A 27,559-nucleotide genomic window follows, 5' to 3' on the forward strand; every position below is an offset into this window, starting at 1 on the left:
AACGTGTAACGCATGATTACGAAGATTACAGAAATATGTACAAGTTATTAATTTTATATATTTTGATTATACACTTTAATTATTTAGTAATATACTATATTTTCTGCATGGACTTGATCCGCACTTATGTTTTATCTTATAAATCTTTTATATCAAATTGAAGTTTTCAATTTATATAAAGATCAAGAATCGTTAAAGAGACAATAATTCTTTTATTTATATAAAAAGAATGGTTTTTGTTGAAGTGTCTAAAAATTTAACTAAACACAAATCTGAAAATAATTTTATTTTAGATCACCAAAATAATTATATAGAACACTCAAGCATGACGAACAATGTTGCAACAAAATTTTTTAACATTTTAGTAATCAGTTTAAATTTAGCTAAATGCTGATCTGAAAATAATTTTGTTAGATTTGTAGAATAGATTCTTACAGAATTATTTTAATAATCTATTAAAATTATTTTCAGATCTGTATTTAGCTAAACTTTTAAATAATAAAATCGTTTTTTTTTAAGTGATAGATTAAGTGCGATATTTGGTGCGTGTACAAATGACGCATATAATATCTCATCATGAGAGATACATTAAGTTTTGCATCAAAAATAGTAATAATAATTTTAAAACATACAATAAAAAATAATATACAATATAAACGAAATCCTAAATAATATAGTCATTTATATAAGTATATTTTATTATATAGATATGTTTATTCTATTGCTTTTTCCAAATTATATTTAATATTGTCTGTTTAATCATAGTACAACAGCCAAAATGATGTGATGCAACATAGAGATATAAAGGAAGATAAGAGTATTCGCGCAGCGGTCGACATTGCTATAAATAAAGTTTCTTCGATCTTGTCATTTCCGGCGTCAGCCTTTTCTTGTTGAAGAGATAAAAGTTCGTAGTCGTAGAGTCGATCGACGGGGGGTGCATTACAACTGATATAAAATGGGTGCTTCGGATCCCGTCTATTACTGCTCCTTTATTCCGCGATATTAACGTTTTTCACCCCCGTAACGTGCTACTGCTGCTGAAGCTCACAAGCGTTGTCGTAATCCGGCAAAAAAACAGTGAGATTAACAACATTCGTATAAAGCGGCATATAAATTTGTATGTAATATTCGTTAACTGTTCTTTCCCACACACAGACTCGTACGACTTACGATACTTGCAATTCAGATGAATGGATTATAACAAATATTTCAATCAATTGGCCTGATGCTACGAGAATGATTAAACGCAACGGGTTTTGCAATCAAGTACAAAATTGTTAATAACTTTGCTTGCACAAGTCACTAAAAAATATAAGATACATAATACATGTATGTTTAAATTTTTTAGCTGATAAATACACATGATGAAACATTGCATGTAAACTATCTTAAGGCTTTTTAATTAGTTATGTTTTTATATACATATATCTATATTTTTCTATTATTATATAAAATATTACTTGTTAAGTAATTAATATTAATGTTATATTTTATCGTAAGGTATATGGATATTTTAATTGCAAATATTTTCTAAGAAAATAACTGTTATATAGGATACAATTCAACATAAGGATCGTATTAGACTATTGTCAGCCGATAGAAGGTGTTAAAAAAAAAAATTACCGAAAAGAACAAAGGTGCAATATTAAAACCCAACATGTATTGAAAATATCGATTGTGATGTCTCAAAATCTCTCAAAATTAAATATGGATAGTGTAAAAGCCCGAAAGCCGTAATTATGTTTTTACATTTCTATATTATTATTAATAAATATTGCAATATACACACTGTACATTTACGATTCAATGGCACATATATCTCTTGTTATGAGCACTAATGTGGAAATCTGCCTTATTATAAATATTTTTTTATGCGATTACAAATTTTAAAAAGTTACAAGTTTTTTTTTATAAAATTGCACAGTTTTAGTGTTTTTTGATTTGATTATATATTATGCGTATGATTTCCGACGGAAGTCACATAGAAGCGGACTCCCACTGATTGTCAACGACGCATTTACGTGCATACATTCCAGCTCTGTCTTCCACGTTGCATACGCCATGTGTTAACACACGAACAATCGGGCGTACACGAATTTACGCGCGTGCGCTTAATGCGCTTGAGTGAGAGGAAACTAGCGTGAAAAGCTGTTTGCTGAGCTCCATTGTTGGAGACACACGGTACCGCACGCGTATTAAATATTACGTGTACACACAATGGCACAGGTGTAACGCGTACTAATCAGAAGCATACGCGAAGATGATACATTCAAACAATTGCGATCCCGATGTTTGTTAGCTGGTCCACATTTTGCGTACATTGCTTTTAAGTAGTCCTTATATAAGTTAAATGGTATATATGACAATGATTTTATACAATATATATATACACAAGTATATATTACTATGGTCATATATATCAATTAGAATATTTAATGTATTTAAATTTGTGATTTTAATGGAATCTTGTTATAAACTTGGAACATTGATGAAGCGCAGTACTAATAAAAAAGACAATTTTTGTTTTTTGCTTGAATTAATATTTTAAACTTCAAAAGTCTAATAATACTTTTTTTTTAATAGAAATTACAAAATCTGAAAAAAGTAAGGGATGATTACTTGATTAATATAAAAAATTGTAAAGAACTAATTATAATTTTGTGTTTTGTCTAACAATAAGTGAAAATGACATTAATTTATTATGTGAAAAATATAAACAATCATTAAGATTGATTTTTACAGCTACTTTTTATTATAACGTAAGTTTATTAATTTATAACGTAAATTTATTATGCAAATATTATGCTGGACATGTACTGTTAGTATATATATTTGGTTACATTAATATTTAGTATCTAAAAATCGATATTGCCCTGTGTATTATATTAGATGTGTTAAAAGTCAAATTAAACATTATGTATGCAAAAATACTATGATCTTTTGCATGGAAGAGAGAAGAGGGAACTAATATAAAAATTACTTCCTTTAAGAGTCAATCAATTGCTATAACGAACAATTACGAGATACTGCCTCTTACGATTCGAGTACTCTCAAGAGTGCTAACCGCGATGGCTCGAGAGGCACTTCATGAACGGTAAAAACTCTTTTACGGAAATTCTTATTGATTTATAACATTAAAAACAACGTTTTTATAATATTCTTAATTTATTGATTATACTTTTCTCATAATAAGATATTTCAAAAATATTGAGTTAATTAAAAAAAATTAAAATAATTATTGAATTTTTTGTGAGAAACCAATATTATTTACGATATTTATTTAAATTTATCTATTGCAAGTAAAAATAAAAATAGTAAATATAAAAATCAGTTTTGTTAATTAAAACAGAGCTTAATCAATCTAAAATAATCAGAAAAAACTAACGTTTCAAAAATTAAAATTGGCTGTAATCGAAAAAGGTATTTCCCAGCAATGAGCACGATTGTGCATCGAATCGAAAGCTTGTGACAGATATAGGTAAAATAGAAAGCAATCGATTTTATTGGCCTTTCTTTAGGTTGTAATTCTCTTTCCAATAATTTTCAATTATTCCCTGTTCGCTGACTTTTACCTCTGAGGGATTTAAAGACTCACAAAGCAAAGATTATGAATTGTGTATTAAGCAAACTCCTCTGATATTACTTTTAAATTGTGCATACTAATTTGTAAACATTTACGCTTGCACGAGGCAAAGACAGTTTCCTCCCGCTCCTCTGCTGCAAGTCATCAGTTCAGAGCACCGCAACGTGCGGCCGTGAGGCTAATTCACGGTTAACAACCGCGCTGCAATGTTACCGTCGATGTTCGACTTGAGGCGATACGGGTACCTGGTGGCGTCATTAATTAATCGCGAATGTATCGAAATATCCGAGACCGCCTCGTCGGATATAGTTTGCGCGCCTCGAGCCACCTGCCGCGACGAGACAGCGTCTGTCAACAGTAGGGAACTTCAAGGATTTCGGCAAGCCGAAGGGAATGGAGGTCGGGTGGAGACGCGGGTGGATGTTGGTTACACAGCCCGAGCATGCGCTTAAATATTAACAGTGTACTCAGCGGATACATTAGGAACGCCGGAACGACTTGAACACACGGTAGGAAATCACTTGGTTTTACATGCCGCCGGTACGGGTGCTTCTGCGAATCGGTCGCGATGGCGGAGGAGGCGAATGTCAAAGAGACGCCGGTTAACGTCGTTGATGAACGCAAACATCGATGCTCTTGTAATGCAAAATAATGTTAATAATTGCGTCTAATGTATTTCTCCTAATGATTTAATTGATATTTAGATTTTTTCTGATGCAACTTTAAATGTTTAGAAATAAATTTTCATTGGAGGAGAAGATGGTTCCTCATTTACATTTTGTATAATAACTTTTAATGAATCATATCATACTCGTCAATGTATTATTCAATCGATTCTAAACTCAAAGTTATGGAATATTCATTACTAGGGATGTTATTGGATCAACACAAAAGTCTTGGGTCCTGTTTCGGCGTTGCTCTTATTACAGTGTGTTAACACTGGAAAATGTTATGGAAAATTATATATTGAATATAATTGCATTATTGGAAAAATGACAGTGCTATCTTGTATCAGCGAAAATGAGTTTGAAAGAAGAATTTTTGTTTGATTATAATGTACGAGTTTTCGAAAGAAACAAAAATAGTAAAAATGGAGTAAAAGAACGTTTCCCATGTTTTTTTTTTTTTTTTACAATTGCATCTGTTATTTGTGTTCCTTTCCGAAACTCGTAAACTGTTATAATCGAATGCAAATATCTTTTTTTATGCTTTGCTTACATACAAAATAGCATTGTAAATAATTCAAATGGAACTAACTTCAAACTTTTTATTGTGAGCAGCTCTTGACGTCATCTTTTCAACAATATATAATTTTCCGCAGAATCTGCCAGCGTTGACACACTGCAACGCAATCCCTTCAAAAAAGATCAGAAAGACCCTTTTGCCCACTCACCTAATATTTATAAAAATATAACGACTGCATAAGGTGTCGAAGGAAAACAGAGATGGCCCTCTCACGAAAATAGATAAAAAATTGTCCTGTTAAAAAAAACAGTATTTTGTTGTAAAATCATATATTTATTCAAAGTAAAGGGAAAACATTGCAGAATATATGCAAATGTATATACGCACACTGTTAAAAATGTCATAAAATTCAATGTATTTTTAAGTTATACAAATACATTAAAAATGCATAACTGAAAAGTAGGTGCATGAAATTTAGTGCATTTTTGACAACACATTAAATGTTTTTAATGTACTCGCTTGAAATTTGCTTCCATTACTTTACATTAAATTTTTCTGTCTATTTTTAAAAGTGCAGTGAAACTATGCTGTACAGTCAACTTATTGAATAATTATTTCGGAATAAAAATTTCAAAAAGGAAACCGTTAAGTCTATTAAGGCGTCAGCATGTTTAAGAAGCTACATTAGCAAAATCATGCTATTGTTTAACTTTGCATAACGCGAAATGTACAGCTGAATAAAATATTAAACGACAAAAAAACATTCAAGTGTACATATATTTCTGTAATAATACGTCCAAATTTAAAAAGAATGAGATGTGTGTAATTAATTGCTAAGCAATGTACTTTGAAAAAAATTTCTGAATGTTCAAAAGTAAAGATGTCTTTTAATAAAAGTCGGTTATTGTGTATTAGCATATTAGCGCCGTTGCAAAACGGTGAGCTGCTAAATAAATGATTCCATAAGTAATCGCTAGAATTCTTCACTTAATAATAAAAATATTACAAACGGCCATTATACCTAAGGGAGAGCCGTAGTATACCATTTTCTCTCTTCTATAAAAGATTATGAATCCATAAATCCGAAGAGTACCTCACGGAAATAATGTCTCTGCTTGTGAAATCTCTGCAAATAAAATTCAAACGCTTATAATATCTGATCGCGCGTCATAATATTCTTCATACGTACTCATTTCGACTATATTACAATCGTCGACCTATCCTACGTACGACATTAATAGCAGTATCGGGAACGCTCGTCAAAGGACACTTTGCATAAGGAAAATACGTAACTCGTGCTGAAATTAACGCTGTTACGCGTAATTTAAAACGTATGCGATGCATGCGCGATATGTCACGTATTATGGGCTTTCTTTTTCAAAGGCCGCCACAGCAATATACCCGCGCGACTGTGAAAAGCGCGCGGCGGTGGCGGCGGCGGTCATAACGTGTCATTCAAGTATCCTGTAAAAAGGCTGATGTAAAAAGCGGAGTCTATGCAGCGCGGTGTGTTTCACGATCACATTCTCGCAATGAGCTCGCGCCGGATGAGATTAAAGCCGTCGTGAACCACTGTGTATGTAACTCGGATAGACGCGCCGTTCTTGCCAATAGCATTCACGGAACCGTCCCCGTTTCCCGCCTCCCCGCCACCCTCCGCGAGAGCGGAAATAGGATGAAAGTGGAAAGATTAAAAGGGGCGGCGGGCTTAATGAGACAGCCGGTTGTTTCGAAGCGTGGCTACGGATACTCTCCGGTTCAAGTATTAATGAAATCGATACCGATGCTGGATAATGATCAGCTAACGATTTCAACGGCGGCGTCTGAAAAATGCGTGCCCCGCTGCTTTTGTTATAAACACGAATAAAAGCGTGAGCACGTTAATTGCTCGATGACGAAGCGCGATATAGACTCCCCCTCCGGTACCGTAATCGATGAACGAGTTTGAGAATTTTGTCGTGGGTTGGGTCGTACCCACTCGCCATTTTAATTTAATGATAGACGCATGACAGACACCGCAGAGCTGAATGTAAGAAAGTTAAAATGATGTATTAATCATTAAGATTAATGAATCCGTGGTGAAAAATAGAAACGTTGATTGATTCAATGATGTAAAACTGGAATAAAAAAATATTATTAGAATTAAATATCCGAGAGAAAAATTATGTTCAAATTGATGAAATTGCTTCTTGGGGGTTTTTTTTTAAGTTGAAGTGAAAATAATTTATTAGATTTCCAGAAATAACATTAACTTTTTTTTAAAAGTAAATAAATTATTTATTTAATTTAACGAAAGTACTGACAGAAATGTAGGAAATAATTTAGTTCTGCTTTTAAAAATATATTTATATTTGAAAAATCTCTCTCTCTAATTCAAGTACTTTAACCCTAGCCGCGTATTCTTCGTACTCCGGTTTTTATCAGCCGTAAAAATCCCAGTGTTTGTTACACCTATGCGCGAGCTAGATGTGCCCGAGCTATCAACAGTGATTTAATGACAGCAGTGTTTGTCGTTTGCTTTCGATCACGTTGAAAGGCATGCGAACCGATTTGCGAATGATGCATGCGGTCGCAAATGCCGAATTAGATCTGGAAATGAGGTCGTTGCCAATGCAACTGACGTTCTCGTTATGTGTGACGCCGACCAGCAACATTACGTCGCGCGTAATCGGATTTACAATACTTTGTATAATATGCGGATTAGTCCAAACATTTGCAGTTGCACACGGAACTCCCACACGCTGCTGTGAACGCCGCAAATTACATGATATTCCATTACTATGCATATAACGTTAATTTAGAAAAGTCTCTCTCTCTCTCTCTCTCTTTCTCTTTCTACTTCTATCTATTTATCTATTTATCACTCGTGTTTATCTCGATGCCAATAACGTGCGCGCGTATCGTACCTGTCGAATCAAAATGAAAATACAACTGATTGCCATTTTTCGTAATGGACAATGCCGTGTGTATCTTGCGCCTACGAACGCAACAGCGCGATAATCTTTCGCATCGTCGGGTTTTCAATTTACAATCAAAATCCATTATAGTGGCAAGCGTTTGCCAGCGAATGAGAAACGATTGTCGTAATAGAAAACGCTCTCGTTTGCTAGAAAGGAAAGCCGGAATAAAATGCGTCCGTCGTCGTACGGCAGCGTACGAGGATATCTGTCGGTGCTCCGCTGACAATTATTGACTTCGAGTGGAAGGGAAGAAAGATAAAGCCAATATCGTCGATGCAGTCGAATGGAGAGTCATGCGGTCCAGTGAACGCCCGACGATCTGTAACTTGCGGCTGGAAAAACCAACGGTTTTAAACGGCGCCGATAGACACCGGCGCTCGTTGCGAGCGAGCGGCGGGCCAAATTATTCGAAAAATAACAATTGCAAAAACCAACAACCAAACCAAAGTAAACGAGCGGCGTTTATTTTAACAATGTTTCCACCGCCGCCGTCTATTTCCTGAAAGGATGGGACTTGAAACTTCTCGGTAGAAGAAAACTCGAAATTTCCACGCGGCAGAATCCTCGGAAATTTGTCGAAATTTATTATCGCGAAGGGCGAAGGACAAGATTCCGATTTGCCGTCGCGGGCTGGACGAATTTTCTAGTCGATACCCGAACGGCTATCTTTCTGTGAAGTCATCCAATCGAATCTTTCGCGCGTGAAAGTTCTTGTTCAGAATTTCAAGACAAATAAATCTTACCTAAACATTCTTTCATTACCTCGTCCGTTTTTGAGAAATTCAGTAAGAACTTTTTTTCCTGGAAATAGCTTCACTCCTTTAAAAAATTAAGCAACAGGGATGAAAAGGTCGGACTTTTATAATAATCAACAGAGAGCCATTCTAATTCTACTCAAAATCTCACTGTTGTCAAAGGAGTTTTAATTTTTTTTCTGTGTCTATTGTACTTGAAAAATATTAAAAATTTAACTATTTTTACTCGTCATATTTTCAAAACTTCCCCTATGCTTAATTGAAAAAATTTTTTTCTAAGGTTAAAGTTCCATCATATAGCATCGTTTGACGTACAATTCGATTAGTGTTTTAAAAGCCACAAAAAAATCGAATATCAACAACAGAACAATATTTCTATTTGAATTTCAAAGATCAACAGAACGATAGACACAAACAGAAAATCAAAACTTCTTTGATAGGAAGATTTTGAGTAGAATTAGAATGGCTCTCTGACCTCTGTATTATTATAAAAATCTGACCTCACTGTTCCTGTTGCTTGATTTTTTAAAAGAGTAAAACTATCTTAAAAAAATATTTGCTGAATTTCCCGAAAATGGCTGTAGATACGAAAAAAAAACATTTAGGACAAGAGTTATTCATTTTGAAATTCTGTACAAAAAAAAATATTTTATTTTTGTTGGTTGAACTAATCCTTTGCTCGGAAACCGCGATTAAAGAAGTCCTTCTTTCTCATTATTTCCTTTTTTGCAGTTGAAACCAACCAAATTGATTTTACGATCAAAATTTGTTATCATTGATTAGGAAAAAAAATAAATGTACAAGAACGCAGCGAGCAAGGTATTTATTATCGCGAAGGGCGAAGGACAAGATTCCGAATTACCGTCGCAGGTTGGACGAATTTTCTAGTCGATGCCCGAGTCGATGCACGGACGGCTATCTTTCTATGGTCGTCCGATCGAATCTGGTTAGAATCTTTCGCGCGCGGGCACGATGGGCAGGGACGGAAAAATGCCGATATCGTGTCGGCAATCGTGCACAGTGTCGTCCTGCGGATGGAAGCAGATGCAGACAGGGAGCCGAGCGGACGTTCGTGACCCTCCGCTACCCCTGAAACCGGCGCGACGCCGCTGCTGGGGTTGGTTACGGGCTTTCGCCCGGTCCGAAAATATTCGCAAATGAACACACGTACTGCGGTTCGTACTGCGCTCCGTAGGAATACGGAAGTTCGGTCGGGTTTTCGAGCTCGGCCATTATCTACATCGGTCCTCTCTCGTACGGGTTTGTCTAGCATACGTATGCGCACGTGTGCCCGCCGCGTACGCACACACACGCACACACGCGCGCGCGCACATACGCGCCGCCGCTGCCCTAACATACGTGCCTGCGAAATCCGGCGCGTTGCGAGAGGGGGATACGAGGATGCAAATATTAATGATCGGTCCCCAATGAACTAGGAATACATAATGCCTATTTGCATGACACCCCCGCGCCGTCGCCGCGGCCGCCGCCACCACCTCGCCGAGCTTAGTTAATCATTCGCACGCTCTGATGTTTGCCGAATTCGCATTGCGCGTACACGCTCGTCCACAAATCACTCGGGCGACGGCTAATAAATCGATAATTGTTTAATAATTTATGGGACTGCTAAGAAGAATTGATACCGCCAATTAAAGTTTGATTAATCGATTCGACTTTTCGTCACCATTTTTTCTTCTCGTAATTCGATTTGGTGTGCGTTCGGAGAATTAGATATCGAAATAGCATTAGGTGTCGAAATCATTTGGACACATGAATAATTATAACAATTTTATATCGTTTAGACATTTAATAGGATGCACAAGCAACGAAATAGAAATATTTCAATAAAATATTTGACTGTTTGAATATTTCGAATATTCAAAGTTTTTGAATATTTTATTGCAAAATACGTAAAAAAAAAAAAATGTAAAGACTGACGGCATTGCCATCGGGCGACGGCTTTTGCATTTAAAAATCCGTGTCGCGTGCAGGAGCAAAGTGCATGCATAAAAAGTTGTCGGCATACTTTATATATGACGTTTTACGTAACAATTATTTTATAATTTAAAAGTGGCATTTTGTATTTCCCGTTAAATACTTTATTTACATGCCATCGCTCGAAGACTCGACGGCAGACATACATGCATTGAGCGTACATATAGAATTTTAATTGGTCTGCCACCGTCCAATTAATTCTGTTTCAATATTTCCGTTTCGGATCGCAACATTGCGTAACATCGAACGCAATTATCGAGGGACTTTTCAAAGTCCCTCCGGTAACCCAAACTTCTCTAAGGCCTGTTCTTCATAATATATGGTTAACTAAAATGTTAGATTAACTATAACTTGAAAAATAATTAATACACACTTTCATAAGCTTATGGTTAAATAAATTAAAGGTTAGGCGTGTACATACACATAATCTTTAGTTTGTTTTATCATAAGCTTGAAAGAATATGTATTAATTTTCAAGTTAGTTAATCTAATCTTTTGGTTACCATATATTATGAAAACAGGTCTAAGCATCACATTGATAAACATTTAACTGCAGATATATACAGAGTGTCTCTCAACCCGTAATCAAAATTTTAATAACGTATTCTTTACTTAAAAATAAAACAAAAATCCTAATACAAAAAATGTTGAGGCTATAATACTTTTTAAATGAGAAATATTTACAGTAGGCGAATCAGGTAGTATTCATATACCTGAAGATCGCGCGCCCAGTGACAGTGGGTGCTCTTGAACTTTTGTAAACTTGCTATTACATTAAAGTAATTACGATGATATTGAAATGCCTTATTGATTAAATCATATTTAAATATAAATTAGTATATGCATTGTACATATTATAAACATTTAAAAATATTACAGTATTATTATTTTTCTTTAGACGCGGCTTCCGAGCAAAGGATTAGTGCAAAACCGAAAAATAAAGTAACTTTTTTGTACAGAATTTCAAGACAACTTTTATACTAAACATTTTTTTGTATCTGCAGTTATTTTCGGGATAATAATAATAATGAAACTGAAGGGGCGGTTTTCACAGCTAAAGATCCACCTATGGCACGCAGACTGCAGTCCATTATGCCTCCCTCTAGTCGTCCGCCACCTACGGGAGCCATTCAGCAAAAATTTTTTTGAGGCTAATTTTACTCCTTAAAAAAGTTGAGTAACAAAGACGGAGAGGTCGGATTTTTATAATAATACAAAGAACCATTCTAATTCTGCTTAAAATCTTTCTATTATCATAGAAATTTTAATTTTCTTTTTGTGTCTATTGTACGTAGATAATATAAACAATTTAACTCTTTTGATTCGCCGTATCTCCAAAACTTCCTCTATGTTCAACTTAAAATTTTTCTAAGATGAATGTCCCATCATATAACGTATCGTTTGACGTAAAATTCAATTCGAATTTTGAAATACGTTTACAAAATATATTACAGATATATTTAAATAATATATAAATTATTATAGAGCGTAATTATGGCAATAATGAGTGCGATGCTCATCTGCACATTGATTTCACGCAAATTGCGCAACAAAAGTTTTTTATTTTTGCTCCAAGAAAAAATCGCGTATTTTTTTTTCATTTCTCGAGTCTTCTGCGTCTGCTTTAAGCGATCTGCTCTGATATCCAAGATTTTCTTGATTTACCTACTTCCAAAAACACTAACACCATAGGCACATTGGGTCCTTTTTGGCACAGTCACAACTTTGGTTTTATACTAATCTTAAACAAATAAGATTCTACTAAGAAGATTTTTTTAGAAGAAGTCAGACTTTCTCCTTCCTTTATTTCGTAGAAGTTTAAGAGTGAAATTCCTTGAGACAAAAATCTAGGTGTGCTTACGAAGGGTAAAACAACATTAAGACATTTGATATTATCTTGTTTGCTAGGAAGTTACAGGTTTTAATTTCGATAGCTTTTATTTGGTATTGTAGATGTAACATTCTTATATCGTTGGATGATATTAATTTTTTTTATATTCTTCTGTTATTAATGTTTAATAATTGTTATTGTCACTATAATATTAATAACATTAAGAAAAAGGCAACTTGAAAGAGAAAGAGAGCTTCATTTTCTGTTTTGTGCAATGCCGCAGAAATAATAGAAATTCATATAAATAGAAAGAAAAGTAAATGCTTTTTCAGCTCTCGATTGTGCAGAAAAATCTAGTCGGGAAACGAGCGGTATTTTCTCAACAGACCGAACGAAAAGGCGCCGCGCGATCGTTGTCGTCGTCGCCGTCGTCGTGGTCGTCGTGAGAACTCCGCGAAACAGTTACCAGACAGCACGTGACTTTTCCACGTGCAGCGACTATCTGCGACGATCTACGATGACAATTTTCGCGTCGGTCGGCGGTAACGGCGGGAAAAGGCGTTAGCCGAGACACGAAGATTACCCCGGTAGAAAGTTGCGTAAAACGAGCTTCGGTAATGGCCGACATTGCCGCTAAAGCTCGAGTGCGCGCTTTTGATGTGGTCTCCTCAATGGGACTCTCCACACACGTCGTCCTCCGTACAGCCCCCGTGTACCATGGGAGGGGGTGGAGGGGGTGTGAGTAGAGAGAGCGTATATATATCCCGCACGATGACGACGGGAAGAGGAGCTTACCTCGTCTGAGTACTTTGATGCTATCCGGAAGGGTTTGTTAGTACGAGCCACTCGTTTGATGTGGCTAACCATATTTGCCGTGAGATTGAGCATGCGAGGTGAGAAGAACGCGCGAGACGTTACCGTACTCTCCCGTGGCATCTTAAGATATTCTTCGCGAGAGAAAGGGAAAGGGCGAAATCGAAAGCTGACGCTCGGTGGTTAACGCTCGGTTGCCGCCGGAATTACAGCGCACGACGACGATAGCCACGCGGTAACCGTAAAGGATCGTCGTGCCGCGTTTTCAACAGCGAAATGAATGAAAACACAATTATCGGTGAATGAGCTGCGATTTTTTTTGTAAGATGCTTATAAAAAAAAAAAAATTGCGGGTAACACGAGTAAATGAGAGGCACGGCGTCCCAGAAATTTTAAGTACATTTTTTCAGCAGTTACTGAACAATTATGTTACTTTTGTTTATTTATAGAAAAAAATATCTGGATTCAATGCGATTACTTTTTTACGTGTTATAAAATAAGACTGATAGAGAGACTATCATAATTATTATTGGGAGGAAAATATTTTAGTCTTAAGTGGAAAAATTTTTGAATTTTGAATAAAATGAAAATATTAGTGCTGTCCCATTAATTTTCCTCAGACAGGTTCAAATTACACTGCAAATCCAAGTGTAATTCAATCAATAAAGCATTTCAATATCATCAAAATTACTTCAAAGTAATAGCAAGTTTACAAAAGTGCAAGAGCACCCACTGTCATTGTGTACCGTCACTGAGCGCGCGATCTTTAGACTACCTGATTCGCCTACTGTAAATACTTCTCATTTAAAAAGTATTATAGCCTCGACATTTTCGTATCAGGATTTTCGTCTTATTTTTAAGTAAAAAATTATTTAAACTTTAATTATACAGGGTTGTGGGACATCTTGTATAGAAAGCGAAGGTCAACCGCATCGATTAGCTATCTTAACTCTAATTTGACTCGCGTCGTGTCACGGCGGTAAATCGGAATGAAGTTGTCGAGGTGACTTCATCCACCGCTCTTTCCAACCACAGAAACGCAGCGCTGCGAAACGCTGTCGTGTATTATTCGCGTTTAGTTAGGAATTACGGCCTGCGCAATTGATTTTGTATTTATTGCGTTTCAGTAATAAGCGCGCGCATGCGAGTGTTATGCGAGAAGCAGTGCTGCGAAGAATTCCGAGAGAAGAAGCAGCAGAGGTTTGGGCAACGCAACCGGGAAGAGATGGGGTGAGTAACCATTTACTTGTTATTCATTCGCGCGGTATTAATCGCTCATGACGTACTCGCGTCGTGTGTCTCGTCTATCGTTTCACATCACCGCTGTCCAAGGTTTGTGGTTTGGGGGTTGCAACTGAAATGTATCGATGTTCATGTCTACTGCCGTTTCCTAACCGCATCGTAACTATTGTCGCGTAGCGCGCGACTCGGTCTCAGGGACAATACTACATTCAAGTGTGTATTGGTGTATAAAATTATGTAGTCACTTTTTACGAATTTATGAGCATGTAGTTTTTGTACTTCTTACAAATACTGATAAATATTTATTTATCAAGATTATTAATTAAAATATTTATTTTAGTAGTAGGGGCGGTAATAAAATGATATTTTATTAAAATAATTTGATAGAATTAGTTTATAAAGTTATATCAAATTTTATTAATTGTAGGTATTACAACAAGATATAAAAAATCTATAATTGATAAGTATTCTCTAATAATAATACATGGGAGTTCAATAAGTTGTGACCGTGAATGTGTAATTTAATATTGATACAGGTCTAAGCGGATAAACTGTACAAATATTATACGCATAAATTTAATTTAATGCATAAAAAATGCAAATGCGTAAACAGTGACTACACGTTTTACACACTTGGATTTGCAGTGTAGATAATGAAAATTCATGTTAACTCTTGCAATATTCTTGATTTAACAATAGATTGATCCAAAGAAAATTTGAACAATTTTTTTCTAATAAAATATTACAAAGGTCCGTAAAGGAGTTCGTTTCACAAATAATAAAAGAAATCTCATTCTAGAGCGTAAAGCCTCTAAGGATTTGCTTTACACGTAGGTAAAAGCTGCTGGATTTTCCGTGGATGTTTTAATTACAAATAATACATCGCATGCGAATCTTTTTTACGAGAGAGCGTCTGCACGGTTTCCTATCGATGGTGTCCCGAAGAGCTGCGTAATGATTAATCATCATGCGTTATAACATCGAACACATTTTTATTCTATATTGAGAGAAAAAGTTGTTAAATTGATTAAATTTTTCAACATTGTTAAATGTTTTTAGTTTATTTATGTATTTAATTCAAGTACATAAAATACTTGAACTTAAATTTAAACATTTATATATTAACTTAAATGCATAAACACTTGAACTGAAGAAATTTGATCAAGTTGAAAAATTTAGTTAAATTAACATTTTTTTTCTCAGTGTACATAAATGTAAAAATATACAAGTTGAAATTTATATGTATACTCTTGTCTCAAGACAATAAGTGAATTTAATTCGATGGAGGAAAATAGGAATTATAAACCTCATCTTAATATTGATTTATTTTTATACTGTATAAGATTGTAATAAAATTAAGTACGTCAAGAATATTTTTAGTCTTGTTATTAGAAATCCTTTCTGAGAGGATTTAATAACAGGGAAATAAGACTACTTAGGATCCCAATTAAGATTTAATGCTTTGCTTGCAGTTACTATGCTCAAAAGACACGCAAAATCTGAATTCATTTACTGAATAAACAAGGTAATAAACTGGACTCTTCAATTGATTAAGCAAGCCGGAAGCGTGTCTATTAAAAGGTGCTTTCAATTAATGACATAATTCGGCACAAGTGTCGTTGTAACTTTGTTATTCGTCAAATATTAAGAAAGATAGAACGATGCTTGTGTCACTGGAAAGCACTCTGATACTAAATAATAATTAGATCAGTCTCTGCGTATTTTATCAGGAAAGCTGCTTCAGCTGTTCTGCCGCAGAATAAAAACTCTATGAAATTCTTATTCATTTTCTACGCAGCCTTGTTATAATGAGAATACAGTAATATTGAACAAGTGGATGGGCGTGTCTAAAAAAAACTAGATACATTTCTGCATACCAGGGAGTGCGCCTTCGATATTTCCGATGTCACGACTTGTGCAGACCAATTACATAATAGAACGGCGAAATATCCCTTTGTTTCATTTTTGGACTCTTCGTTCGAACATTACGATAAATTCCCGCGATAAAAGCGTGAGAAAAAGTCAAACTGCCGCCGATATGTCGAGGTAGTTTCCGTCGCGTGCACACACGCCAGGTGGTACGATCATAGAGAACGAGAGAAAGGAATGGCGGTAGTAGAACGAATTTAAAAAGTACTTGCGAACTGGTGGCGCATTCGGTGCGCACGGTTCGGTCCCAAAATTTTATTCAAATATCTATGTCAGCACATACTTATCTTCTCCGGCATCGCGCTCCCTCGCCGCGATTTCCCTGCCTGACCCTCACAACATCCACAGACTCGGGCACGCACAGCAAATATTTTTTTATATTATCACGTTATTTTTTCAAACCGTGCGTAAAGAAATCTTGCTTTTGAATGTATAATTTGATTCTGTAAGAGCATAAGCGACGTTTATTGATAAAAGGTTGAAATTCATGGTTTAATAATAATTTAATAACTCTGAAAAATACACACTATTTAATTTCGCGACGTTTATATCTTACAATTGCATTTATAAATCTAATATTAGATGAGTGCAAACCCTCTTTGAAGATATGACGTTGCTCTTGTTACAGTGTGTCAACACCGGGAAATATTATGGCAAATTATATAGGTTGAAAAAGTGACGTTGAAAACTATCTGTAAAAAAAATTTGATGCCATTGTGTTATTTACAGTGCTACTTTATAGCAGCGAAATGAGTCCCAAACAAAATATTTGAGTGCGATTATAATGTACCAGTCTCAGAAAGAAATAAAAATATGATAAATGTAGTAAAAAAAAAACATATTCAAAATTTTCCAAATACATTACTGATGTTTTTGTTCCTTTTCCAAACTGATATATTATAATCGTAAATATTCTTTTTTAAACTTATTTTTGTTAACATAAAATACCATTAACTTTTTTAAATTGACAGCACTATAATTCGCCATTTTTCAGTATTGATACACCGTAACAAGAGAAACGCCAAAAAGGACAGAAGCTTTTTGCCCTTTGATATGACCACTCAAAGGATTAATGTGAATTATTACTATTACTTTTAGTGTAGATAGTTAACAAAAATATTATACATATTTTTTTATACCTTGCACGTTATACAAAAAAATGGCGATATAAATTTGCACATGAAAAATATATGCATACAAAACGTGCAATGACTCATTGTATATATTGTACGTACATATCTTTCGTGTGTAAATTCATATCACTGCTGTTTTGTACAAAAAACGTGGAGGTGTAAAAAAGTATTTTTGTAAATCTACACTACACTAAAAGTAAAAATAGTATAATTCACATTAATCTTTTAAGTAATATATTTACGTTCGTGTAATTTTTTTCCCAAAATATTACATTAGTTGTATATTATTTTTTTTTACTGTTTTACCTTATATGTTATTCCTAGTTTTAAACTTGCTTTATACAATTTATAATTTATGACAGAATTTAAAAAAGTGAAACAGTAAAAGAAAAAAGAAACAATTGATAATTCTATACATAATTTTAAATCAAATTGATTTTAATTCAATTAAATTAAAATAGTTGGTACAACAATTTTTTTAACTATAATTATATTTATAATATACATAAAATGATATATAAAATGGAATTCTATTTTGAATTTTGTCGCAGATTATAGATGTAACAATAAGTAAAGTGAGCTTTAATAATAATAATTTTATACGGTAATACAAACAATTATATATTTATATAACTCTGTTACTTGTTTAACTGTTTGTATTACCGTATAAAATAATAATTATTATTATTATCTTTCTTGGAAAAAAACATCACGAAAATGTAATCGAACATCAAAAATTACTAAAAGGATTAACTAATATACAGAATGAATCACATGTCGTATAAACGTTGCCAATTTAAAAACAAAAAAAGAAACGACGTATAAAGAATTATTTAAATGGATTACTTGATGAATAATTCTGATAACGCGCGTCGCTTCCGAACACCGGAAAGAAATTCACCCATCAATGGTAGAATGCGAACGTTGCACATTCGCTGCGGATGTGGCACGGGGAGAGATCCACGAAGACAACGAGGCGGAAGTGAAATGGAGGTGAAAACGCCGGAGAAAATACGAGATGGAAATAAGGGTAAACGTTCGAACGGGAAAGAGCCCGAGCTTTTCGTAACGCGCGTCCGCCGTCATCGGTTCTGGATTATTAGTCGTCGCGGTAGATGAGGGGGACGCGCGCGTGTAATAAAAAGCCATAAAGCATGACAACCGCGAGTGGCGTCGGCCGGGAGCAAACGGAAGCCAACCTGCCGCGAGGGAGGTCCGCTGAACGCGCACAATGGCTCGTAAGCACGGCAGTTTTGACCCCTGCTAGCAAAACGGCGTGGCGCGGCGCGGCGTGGCGCGCTGCTACAGGTATAATAATGCGAATCGGTTGGTTACCCCCAGTATACGTACGCCGGTCGGTTAAGTGGCCACAGATGGTTAAATGTTACATCGGATACATCGGCGCGTTTACAGGCCAAATGATTCACGCTTTCGGAAGGATCGGCGGGCTTAATTAGGCGGAACCACTTGCGTTCGGCGCCGCTGGGACCGACACGTGACCACCGTGACAGCCGTGTCCGTTTGCGCGGCGATTAAAACGTAAGCCGATTATTCTTTATTACCGCTTCTTCCTCGAGGAAGATGTGCACGCATTGGAAGCATTGCGAATTAACGGTGAAGATAAAATACGAAGGCGTGTTTGCAAGAGCGATTATTTACATTGATAAAATGAAGATTGAATGGATGTCCTTTCCGTCATGCATTTTGTCGTACGTATGTTTATTGTACGTATAAAGCTTGTTATTTCTCGTTTTAATTATAATTCTCTTCTACTCGGTATTAAATTCGAAATTCGTAATCCGCGCACTTTTGAACGAATCAGAGTAATGTATATCGATACGGTCACATTGATACGTAATTGTCAATGTTATCTAGAAAAATTACATCTATATTATATTTATAAAAAATTATAAAAATTAGATAATTTATAATAGATAAAGAAATGGCTTAATTTTATTTTTGTCTAGATTATTAGAATATATATTATCTTCATCTCTTTATCTTAGATAAAAGAAATGTTATCTTTTCCAAATTATTTAATTTAATGTGGATAATGAGTACGAAATATTATCCCTAGCTTCAACTTCCATTGATTCTAACAGGGGGAATTTTTTTTAAATGATAACAATAGATTACTCATGTCATATAAAATAGTAGAACAATATAAAAATTGCGCTATTCAAAATTATAATTTTGAAAACTTTTACAAAGAACTTTGTCAGTCATTATAATATGAGTTATAAATTCCTACTTTACTTTTCAACTTTGATTTTTTTATTTGCGTATTAATCCAAATCAAAATAGAAAGATTTTTTGCCAGAATTATTTGAGTAATTTGAACTTGTTTTTAAGAAATGTAGATTTTTATAAATATTTTATGAAAATATGAATACATTGTTTGTATATCTTAAATTGTTTTATTTGACAGCATTTTGTTGCCTTGATATTATCTAAATTAAAACACAACATATTCTATTTTTTATCGAAATAAATTAAAATTAAATATAATCTTTATTTTATCTAAAATATATTTACGTATAATTAATTTTATCATTATCCAGATAATTTTAAGTTATTTAATAATCGCAACACTGGTATTTACTTTGTGAATTAAGGCAAGAAGTCTAAGCAAACGAGTGTTGATTAATTAAAGCATTAAATATCATTTGAATATTTAAATCATAATCATTCTGCGGTAAGATCCATTTCTCATGATGTGGATTTAATACCGAGGAATACGTATATATTATAATGATAAATCATTAATTTGCAATGATAAATCATTAATTCGCGTCGCGGTATACTTAAACATAAATAATATATACAAATAGCAACTCCGCTTACTGCATAACATGTTTATATTATTAATCTTGTTACATAATATAGTATAGACTTATCTAGTCAGACCTTTTATTAAATCCATTTCTAAAAATTTTCGCGTTCTCGAAGATATATGATGGAAATATATAAAATATGGGAAAATACTCCTTTAAATAATTTTATGATAGTGAATATTGTCAGAATATATCAATTTTGCAATTTTTGTCTTTATAACTTTGTTTAAACAATTATCGTTTTTAAATTATTAATTAATCAAGCGTTATTGGCAATTGAATATATTATTATTAATAAAATTAATAAAAAAAGTAAAAATGCATTATCTTTTATTTTGATTTAGTATATTATATGTTTATTACTCCATTCTTTATATGTTTATGCTTGTTTTTATTGTTATTGTCCGCTTCTGATAGTTTTTAATGTATAAAATATAATTGTAATAATCTTCTACTTTAAAAAAATGTTATAATCGAAAGAGAATATGGTTATTGAAATGGTAATGTAGAATCTGTTTTTCTTTAATAATAACATTAAGATATTACATTACATGTGAATACTTCGTAAATTATCGTAAATAAACGATTGACAAATAAAATTGTAACAAATTAATCTTTAGAAATTTCCAAATAACAGAGCTTATTTTTCATTTAATTTTAAATAGACTTCAATCAAGCGGAGGCTTAAATATGAAGGATGAAATGAATGCTGCTGATATATTGATACAGAGAATGCACAAAATTATTAAAAATAATTCCCAGAGAATCATTTTTCCAAAAATTAACATTCAATTTTCGGCTCTTTTTACTCTCGTCCTGTGCACTTCCCCTATTTTTACGAGCCTCAAAAGGGCTGTCCCTTTAATAATTCAGAAACCTATTAAAGCAACATCACACATGCACATGATGCATAATTCCACAAATGTACGAAACGGAAAGGGACATTTCGTTTCCCCAACATTTTTTTCGTGCGTACGCTTAATTAGTCTTCATTAACCGCCTTTTTTGTCGGGACGCGTAATAAATTCACCGTTTCAGCTTTATCGAATTATCGTGACACGATGTGTTTGCGCGTACACGCGCATGTTATTTTTCCCCCCTTTTTTTTTACATTCATGCATTTGCATGACTTCACGAATTATTATTATTATTATAATCGAGGAATACTGGAGCGCATTTAATTGCGCGCTCATAATGAATTATGCCACGGGCATTACTAGGGAAATCATTCTCGCTGCCGATTTCATTTCGCGTGCCCACGAATCTACGCGCGTATTTACTCTAGTCTGAGTAAATCTAGACAGGTCATGGTATTATGCCAAGTGCAGCGCCCTTAGCCGGCATAAGCACAGTACCATAAATCCTTTGTTAACGGCATACCGTGATGCGGATTGCGCGCAACCTCAAACGCTGCATGAGCATCTGCAATATCAAACGTAAACTAACTAATGAATACCGCCTGCTAATTGCGCAATGAGTGAGTATAGTAGTAGACTGTATCGTTACGCTCCGTGCGCGTCATTACGTAGAGCTTCTGCAAAACCTGCGTTTTATCGCATGTGCACGGCATATATCGCCCCTTATGCAACTTTCGGAAATCACCCTCATAGAGATAGCGATCTTTGCGTTGTCTATGCGCAAACAACTCCTCCCCCCTCCCCCTCTCTCCCGACCCTTGATGCGGCAATTCTGATGACGTGTGCTTTGTCACATTACTATCATATCGAATTACTGGAACGAATAAATCAGGAAGAGACCGTGTAACGCATTCCCGTTAACGTACCAAGAATGCTACCCCTCTACAACTTTTATGAATGCCCCTACAAGTGTCTTCCCCGTTCTAATGTCACTGATTCGCATCACTAAACTGCGCCGATTTGCCACGCACATGTGTCCAAATCTAATGGTCGTTCTACTGTGAAAGCTACTTAATATCGTGATCGATATCCTCCTAATCCGTTAAAAGCCATGCATCACGGCACGGGTTTAATGTGTGATATACGAACAAAAATTAATGGCGCAAAAGAAAATCGAGTCGAGATTTATAACTATATAAATCATAAAATTCGCGTAAATAATGATATCTTTCTTATCATCTTGTCTTACGATATCACATACCGTTCAAGCTGCAAATATGCAAGATCAAATTACACTGACATTTGCGTCATTGCATAAAGCCCTGCATAATAACACTAAGTAAATTTAATTCAAATGGGCAAACATCCTAATAGGCATGAAAACGTTTTTTAATAGTAGAATAATTTCTTGCGTAATAACACTTTTTATTTAAACTTAACAATTTTAACAAATGAATAAAAAATAATTTTTTTATACAATGCTGTTGTATTTAAATAGAATTTGTCAATTTGCTGTTTTGCATTATTTGCCCAATTTTTTCCCAAACTTTTTTTTATCAAAAATTTTTTTTTTAATTTTTTCTCTTTTATTTTCGTTTATACATTTATTTAACACATTAAATATAAAATTTTGAACGAAAATATGTGTGTAAAGTTTATTATGAATTGACGCCGCATTAATATAGTTTATGAAATTTTTTTTTTTAATTTGTTTGGTCCACTTTCTTCGCATCGACACGTATGCATAATAAAAAGTGTACTAGAAATGCATGCGAAATGCACTTACCTTGAAATGTACTTACCTTGAAGTAACCAGCGTTGCAGCTAGAAATAATTCATGTCCCACGGGTCATCTTTGCTAAAATTACCGAGCTGGCCAAAGTATTAAAGTTGTTAAGATATTTAGGGCTCTACGGAGATTCGTTGTTACTTATGATAGCAAAAACACGCAGGTAGTTATGCGTGAAACTTTAAGATGTCGTGCGGAATTAATAAATGTTATCAAGAGACACGGTCTTACATCAAGCATATTACATTATTATAATATACGTAGTCATTACAGTAAAACATGCTAGTTTAAGCAAGTGATAATTGAGCCGAAACCACTTACGTATGTGTCGAGTAAATTATTACAGATTATTAAATAGCCATTTATACAGTCGTAGCTTTTACGTTCCATATTTCTTGTCGCCAATATTATTTATTAATGATAATTGCAATGAATCATTCATGTACTAATAATAATTGCTATTACTTATACGAAGATTATTTTAAATCACTAAATGAGTCTATAGTCTCTGATTAAATTTTTACTAAGAGTTAAATTCAATTTTTTTTAGACCGATCATAAAATTCGTGGATAAATTGTGATAACGGCAAATATGAGAATTTTTTGCATAATAGAACGATTTAACTTCCAAGAGATAATTCTTCCTGGCATTTTCGGTCACTATCGATCTATCCAATAAATTACATTTTTATTTCTTTAATGTAATAGAACCATTAAAATTCCAGCAGTTAATTTAGACCATTAAAACGTGTCTTTCGCGTCTGTATTTTATCTCTCCGGAATATAATTTTAGCATCTTACTTGTAACTTGTTTTCCCGAGTTATCCGGGCGCGAATATCATTTAGAAATAGCATCGGCGAAACAGTTTGAGGGTCTCTCCGGTGGGCGAGGAATTTCGACGAAAGCGCGGAAGAAAAGAACATTCACCTCCGATTTAACGATCGCGCCCCTTTAAGGGTGTCGCGGAAAATGCATCATCCACGCATGATATGCACCGGCACTCGGCGAACCGAAAACATTTTTCAGACGCATTCCATAGGCGCCGTTATCACCTTGTCCCGCTATCCGCTCGTGTGCACACATGTGCACGCCTGACGAATGGGGCACCTCCCCGGCTGCTGCTGCTGCTGCTGCTGCTGCAGCTGCAGTCGCGCGCGTGCATCCGCTCGCGTTTTAATCAATTTCGCTCGTAACGACATATTCGCGAACTTAAATCTTGTACGCACGGTGGAGAATCGTTTGCTTCCCACCTCCGCGCCGCACCGAGAGGGATTCCAACGGTATTCAGAACGATATTTTCTGGCCACCGAGAGGAGCGAAGCGAATGCGCTTGATTCTCCCGTGAATTTTCGCCATGACGGAACACGCCTTAGATGTCGTCGCTGCTCTAGCGAGTGGCCCGATTAATTGAATTTATCGAACATTGACATATGTTACCAGAAAAAATAAAACCTGACATCCATCTGCAATTCATTTGCCTGCTGATAGTATTCTTGGTGTCAAATCCTCCCCGCCTCGTATGTCAATCCGAGCTTTTATTGCTAGTGGCAATTGCACACGAGATAAAAATTTTGCGAGCAAAGTATCAATTTGTTACCACACATATACACATACACACACACACACACATATACATATTACGAAATGAAGAAACGATTGAACCATTAGAGCGTGATATCAAATACAACGTGACAATACGTCGATACGTAAATGCGGGTTGGTTTTTTTTTTAATTATTTAAATTTGGCTTGGGAAATTTGATAAAGATTAAATATTGATACAACTCGTTAGTTTTTATTTGTATATTTTATTAAGGCTCGCGATATATTTCACTCGATTCGAATAATTCGTGCAATCAATAATCCATACCGTGTACATTTTTTAAACATAAATTTACATGAGCCGCTCTCGAATATTCTTATATGATAATTTTCGAAATGCAAATTGGTGTGAAATTCGCATTTGGTTTGCCCGAAAATTACCACCGCGAAAATTACAACTTGGCTCGAGGACCATTACCACTGTCGGCTCCACCGCCATTCGAGGCGATTCGTCGAGATTCGCGTTTCTTATGCGCAGATTTATTAGCCCAACCGTGTGACGACAAATGCAGCAAACAGAGAAAGTCGGTTAAGCTGCCAAAATATTATTCCGCGGTATCTCCGGCACCGGTTCTCGAGTTTACGACGTCTATGTTTAAACGGCCTCACTTATCTAAAGTCCCAGCCCCAGACTGTGGCGTATGATGGCGGCGCGGCGTGTTTTCGCTACACTCGCATTCATTTTTACTGTCAGTAATGTAAACTCCAACACCACACCGCGAGCCCTGCGTCACGGCATGAACAATGCGGAAGAATTTCACTTCATTCTTCTTAATCGATCAGCCCGCGCTTCATTCCCGCAACGCGCCAAATCACTTTTTCCAAAATAACTGATGATGAAATATCGTGACAGAGAATTACATTTCGGTTGAATACCAGAACATTTCGGTAATCTCACTTAGATCCTTACAGAAATAAGATTAATTGTAACATTTGACACATTGAAGAATTGCGTGAGTCGGACATTGAAGCGTCAGCGCCGAGCACGCAAAAGAAGCGATCCATCAAGCCGCGGCATAGTAGACTTTGATGGCGTAGGAATTAAGCGCGCAGCCCCTCCTTAAAACCGTCGGTCGGATCGGTTCGATCTATTGCAACGCCACGTTTTTCGGCATATCTACTTACCTGTCCGCGCGAATCAGCGAAATCAGCCCAATCTATATCGAGCCTTGCAATTTACCAAGTTGCTCCTCCACCGCTCGACGCCGCAATTGTTCATCGCGATAAATTTAGCCCTTTAAGTTTCATCAATGTAACTTTGCACAGTGGCGAAAACCAAAGTGAAGATTAACCAAATTGAAGTTTGTTTAATCCTCAGATTAGGATTATTAACGCATCTTCGGCGCTTTCCCTTTCCCCCGTAAACGTAATACCGAAAGATGGAAGGCGATATTCATGAACTAATTTTGCGCGAGCGAAATACGGACCGATTACGGTTTAAGTGTCCTCCTCCTCCTCCTCTTCCCTCCCCTCCCCTCCCTCTCCCCTCCCCCTCTTGGAAAAGATCTTCGTATACATAGGTTCGGTAGACTCCACAGACAAGTTAAAGTACAGGATCAAAGTGAGTTCTGTCTGGCTCTCCCGCCGCGCTTCCCATGATCATGTCGCCGGAAAACACGGCGGATGTAACCGAGGCGACGGACGGTTCCGGCATCGCGCGCGAAGGTTAATCAATTCCAGTCGCGACGGTGTTTCCGCAGACTTAATTCGTGCCCCGGGTGCAGCGGGGCGCAAGGCCGGCTTCTCTTTCTCTCTCCCTCTCTCTCTTCCTCTCGCTTTGCCTCACCCTCTCTAGGCTGACTTTCCCATTATTATCCGGCATATACGGAGGGTAGACGCGTACCACAGGGGAGTCTGGTGCCGCGAGGAATCTTCCAAGGATGAGACGGTAGCCCCCGTCCGCCGAGCGTTTCCTTCCTCATTCTCTTCTACTTCCACACCCCTCCGCCCCCCTCGTCACCCGCGCGTCGTCTCTACCGCACACCCCCGCGGTTCTCCTCCGCCCTACCGTCACGGCCCTCGTCGTAGCAACTTTGTTCTCCGGAGAAATTCCCCGAAGCGCTATCTACATATTTGATGTCGCCTCGTCCACTCCGCTAATGCTTCTCGTTAGAAACTTACCGCTTACCTGCGTCCCGCGCTGCTCATTCGCCCTTCGCTTCCTGCTCCGCCGTGTCGCCCTCCCACATCCCTTTCGCCATCCGGCGGCAGCTCCTTTGCGCTTCTCCCGCAAACGTGACTGCGCTACACGTCCGGAAAACGGCGCGATACCGCTCGATCTAGCGGGCTAACCGGCGGAATATCGCGACTTCGAGATCGTTGATCGCGACACAGCTGCGAATAAATGCGCGGGATATCACGTAGAGAACGAAGATCGGAAAAACACGTTGCGATATTCCTCGTTTGCGAAAAAGTAAGCGCGTGTGCAAACCCTTTTATTTGGAAGAGCTCGCTTCCCTTACCATTTCGCTGCTAAATAATCGTACTTCCCATTTGCACAGAGATGCTACACGACGCGACGAAATGAAACGTGCGTCGATAGATTAATTACGTCGATTCTTCATAGAAAAAATCAGTAGTCTACAAACTAAAATATTGTTTTGTACAAGTGAAAAGTATCGATCTTTCTCATTGCATGTGATCAGCAATTACTTATTCTCTTTTCTCAAATGAGATTCCTATTTTCCAAATTTAAAGTTTCAGTAATTCAGACCTTCCTGATTTGCATTGCTATACTTGTAACTGTCATCATCAGATTATTCATTACCTTTCAGTGAATAACACTTCACTGATTTTGACTTTCCGACTAGAGAGTAATTATTTTATTTACGTATACGTACATGATGTAAATAATGCTAGATAAATATATAGAAGAGAAGGTGGTATTATGATCACCCCTTTATATTTATTCAATAACTTTGTTAATAATCATTTGATATTAAAACTTAATAATTATATTTATCAACGTGTTGTTTAATAGATTCTATTCAAAGTTATAAAATATTTATTACATTGAATATTATTTATAAAAATATAGTGACATAGCGT

General features: G+C 35.9%; 1 protein-coding gene across 3 annotated transcripts in view; it reads left to right on the forward strand.

Annotated features, from left to right (window-relative positions):
* Nucleotides 1–27,559, forward strand: part of LOC105200895 — a 119,011-nt gene that overhangs the window by 21,853 nt on the left and 69,599 nt on the right. For all 3 annotated transcript variants that reach the window (XM_011168696.3, XM_011168695.3, XM_039453120.1), the window contains one exon: nucleotides 14,253–14,355. In XM_011168696.3, the coding sequence (XP_011166998.1) occupies nucleotides 14,278–14,355 (78 nt within the window). In that variant the 5' untranslated portion in view covers nucleotides 14,253–14,277. Of the gene's footprint in view, nucleotides 1–14,252; nucleotides 14,356–27,559 lie in introns of those variants that run through there.

Source organism: Solenopsis invicta, chromosome 8 (assembly GCF_016802725.1).
Source record: "Solenopsis invicta isolate M01_SB chromosome 8, UNIL_Sinv_3.0, whole genome shotgun sequence".
In the NCBI taxonomy this organism is placed as follows: domain Eukaryota; kingdom Metazoa; phylum Arthropoda; class Insecta; order Hymenoptera; family Formicidae; genus Solenopsis; species Solenopsis invicta.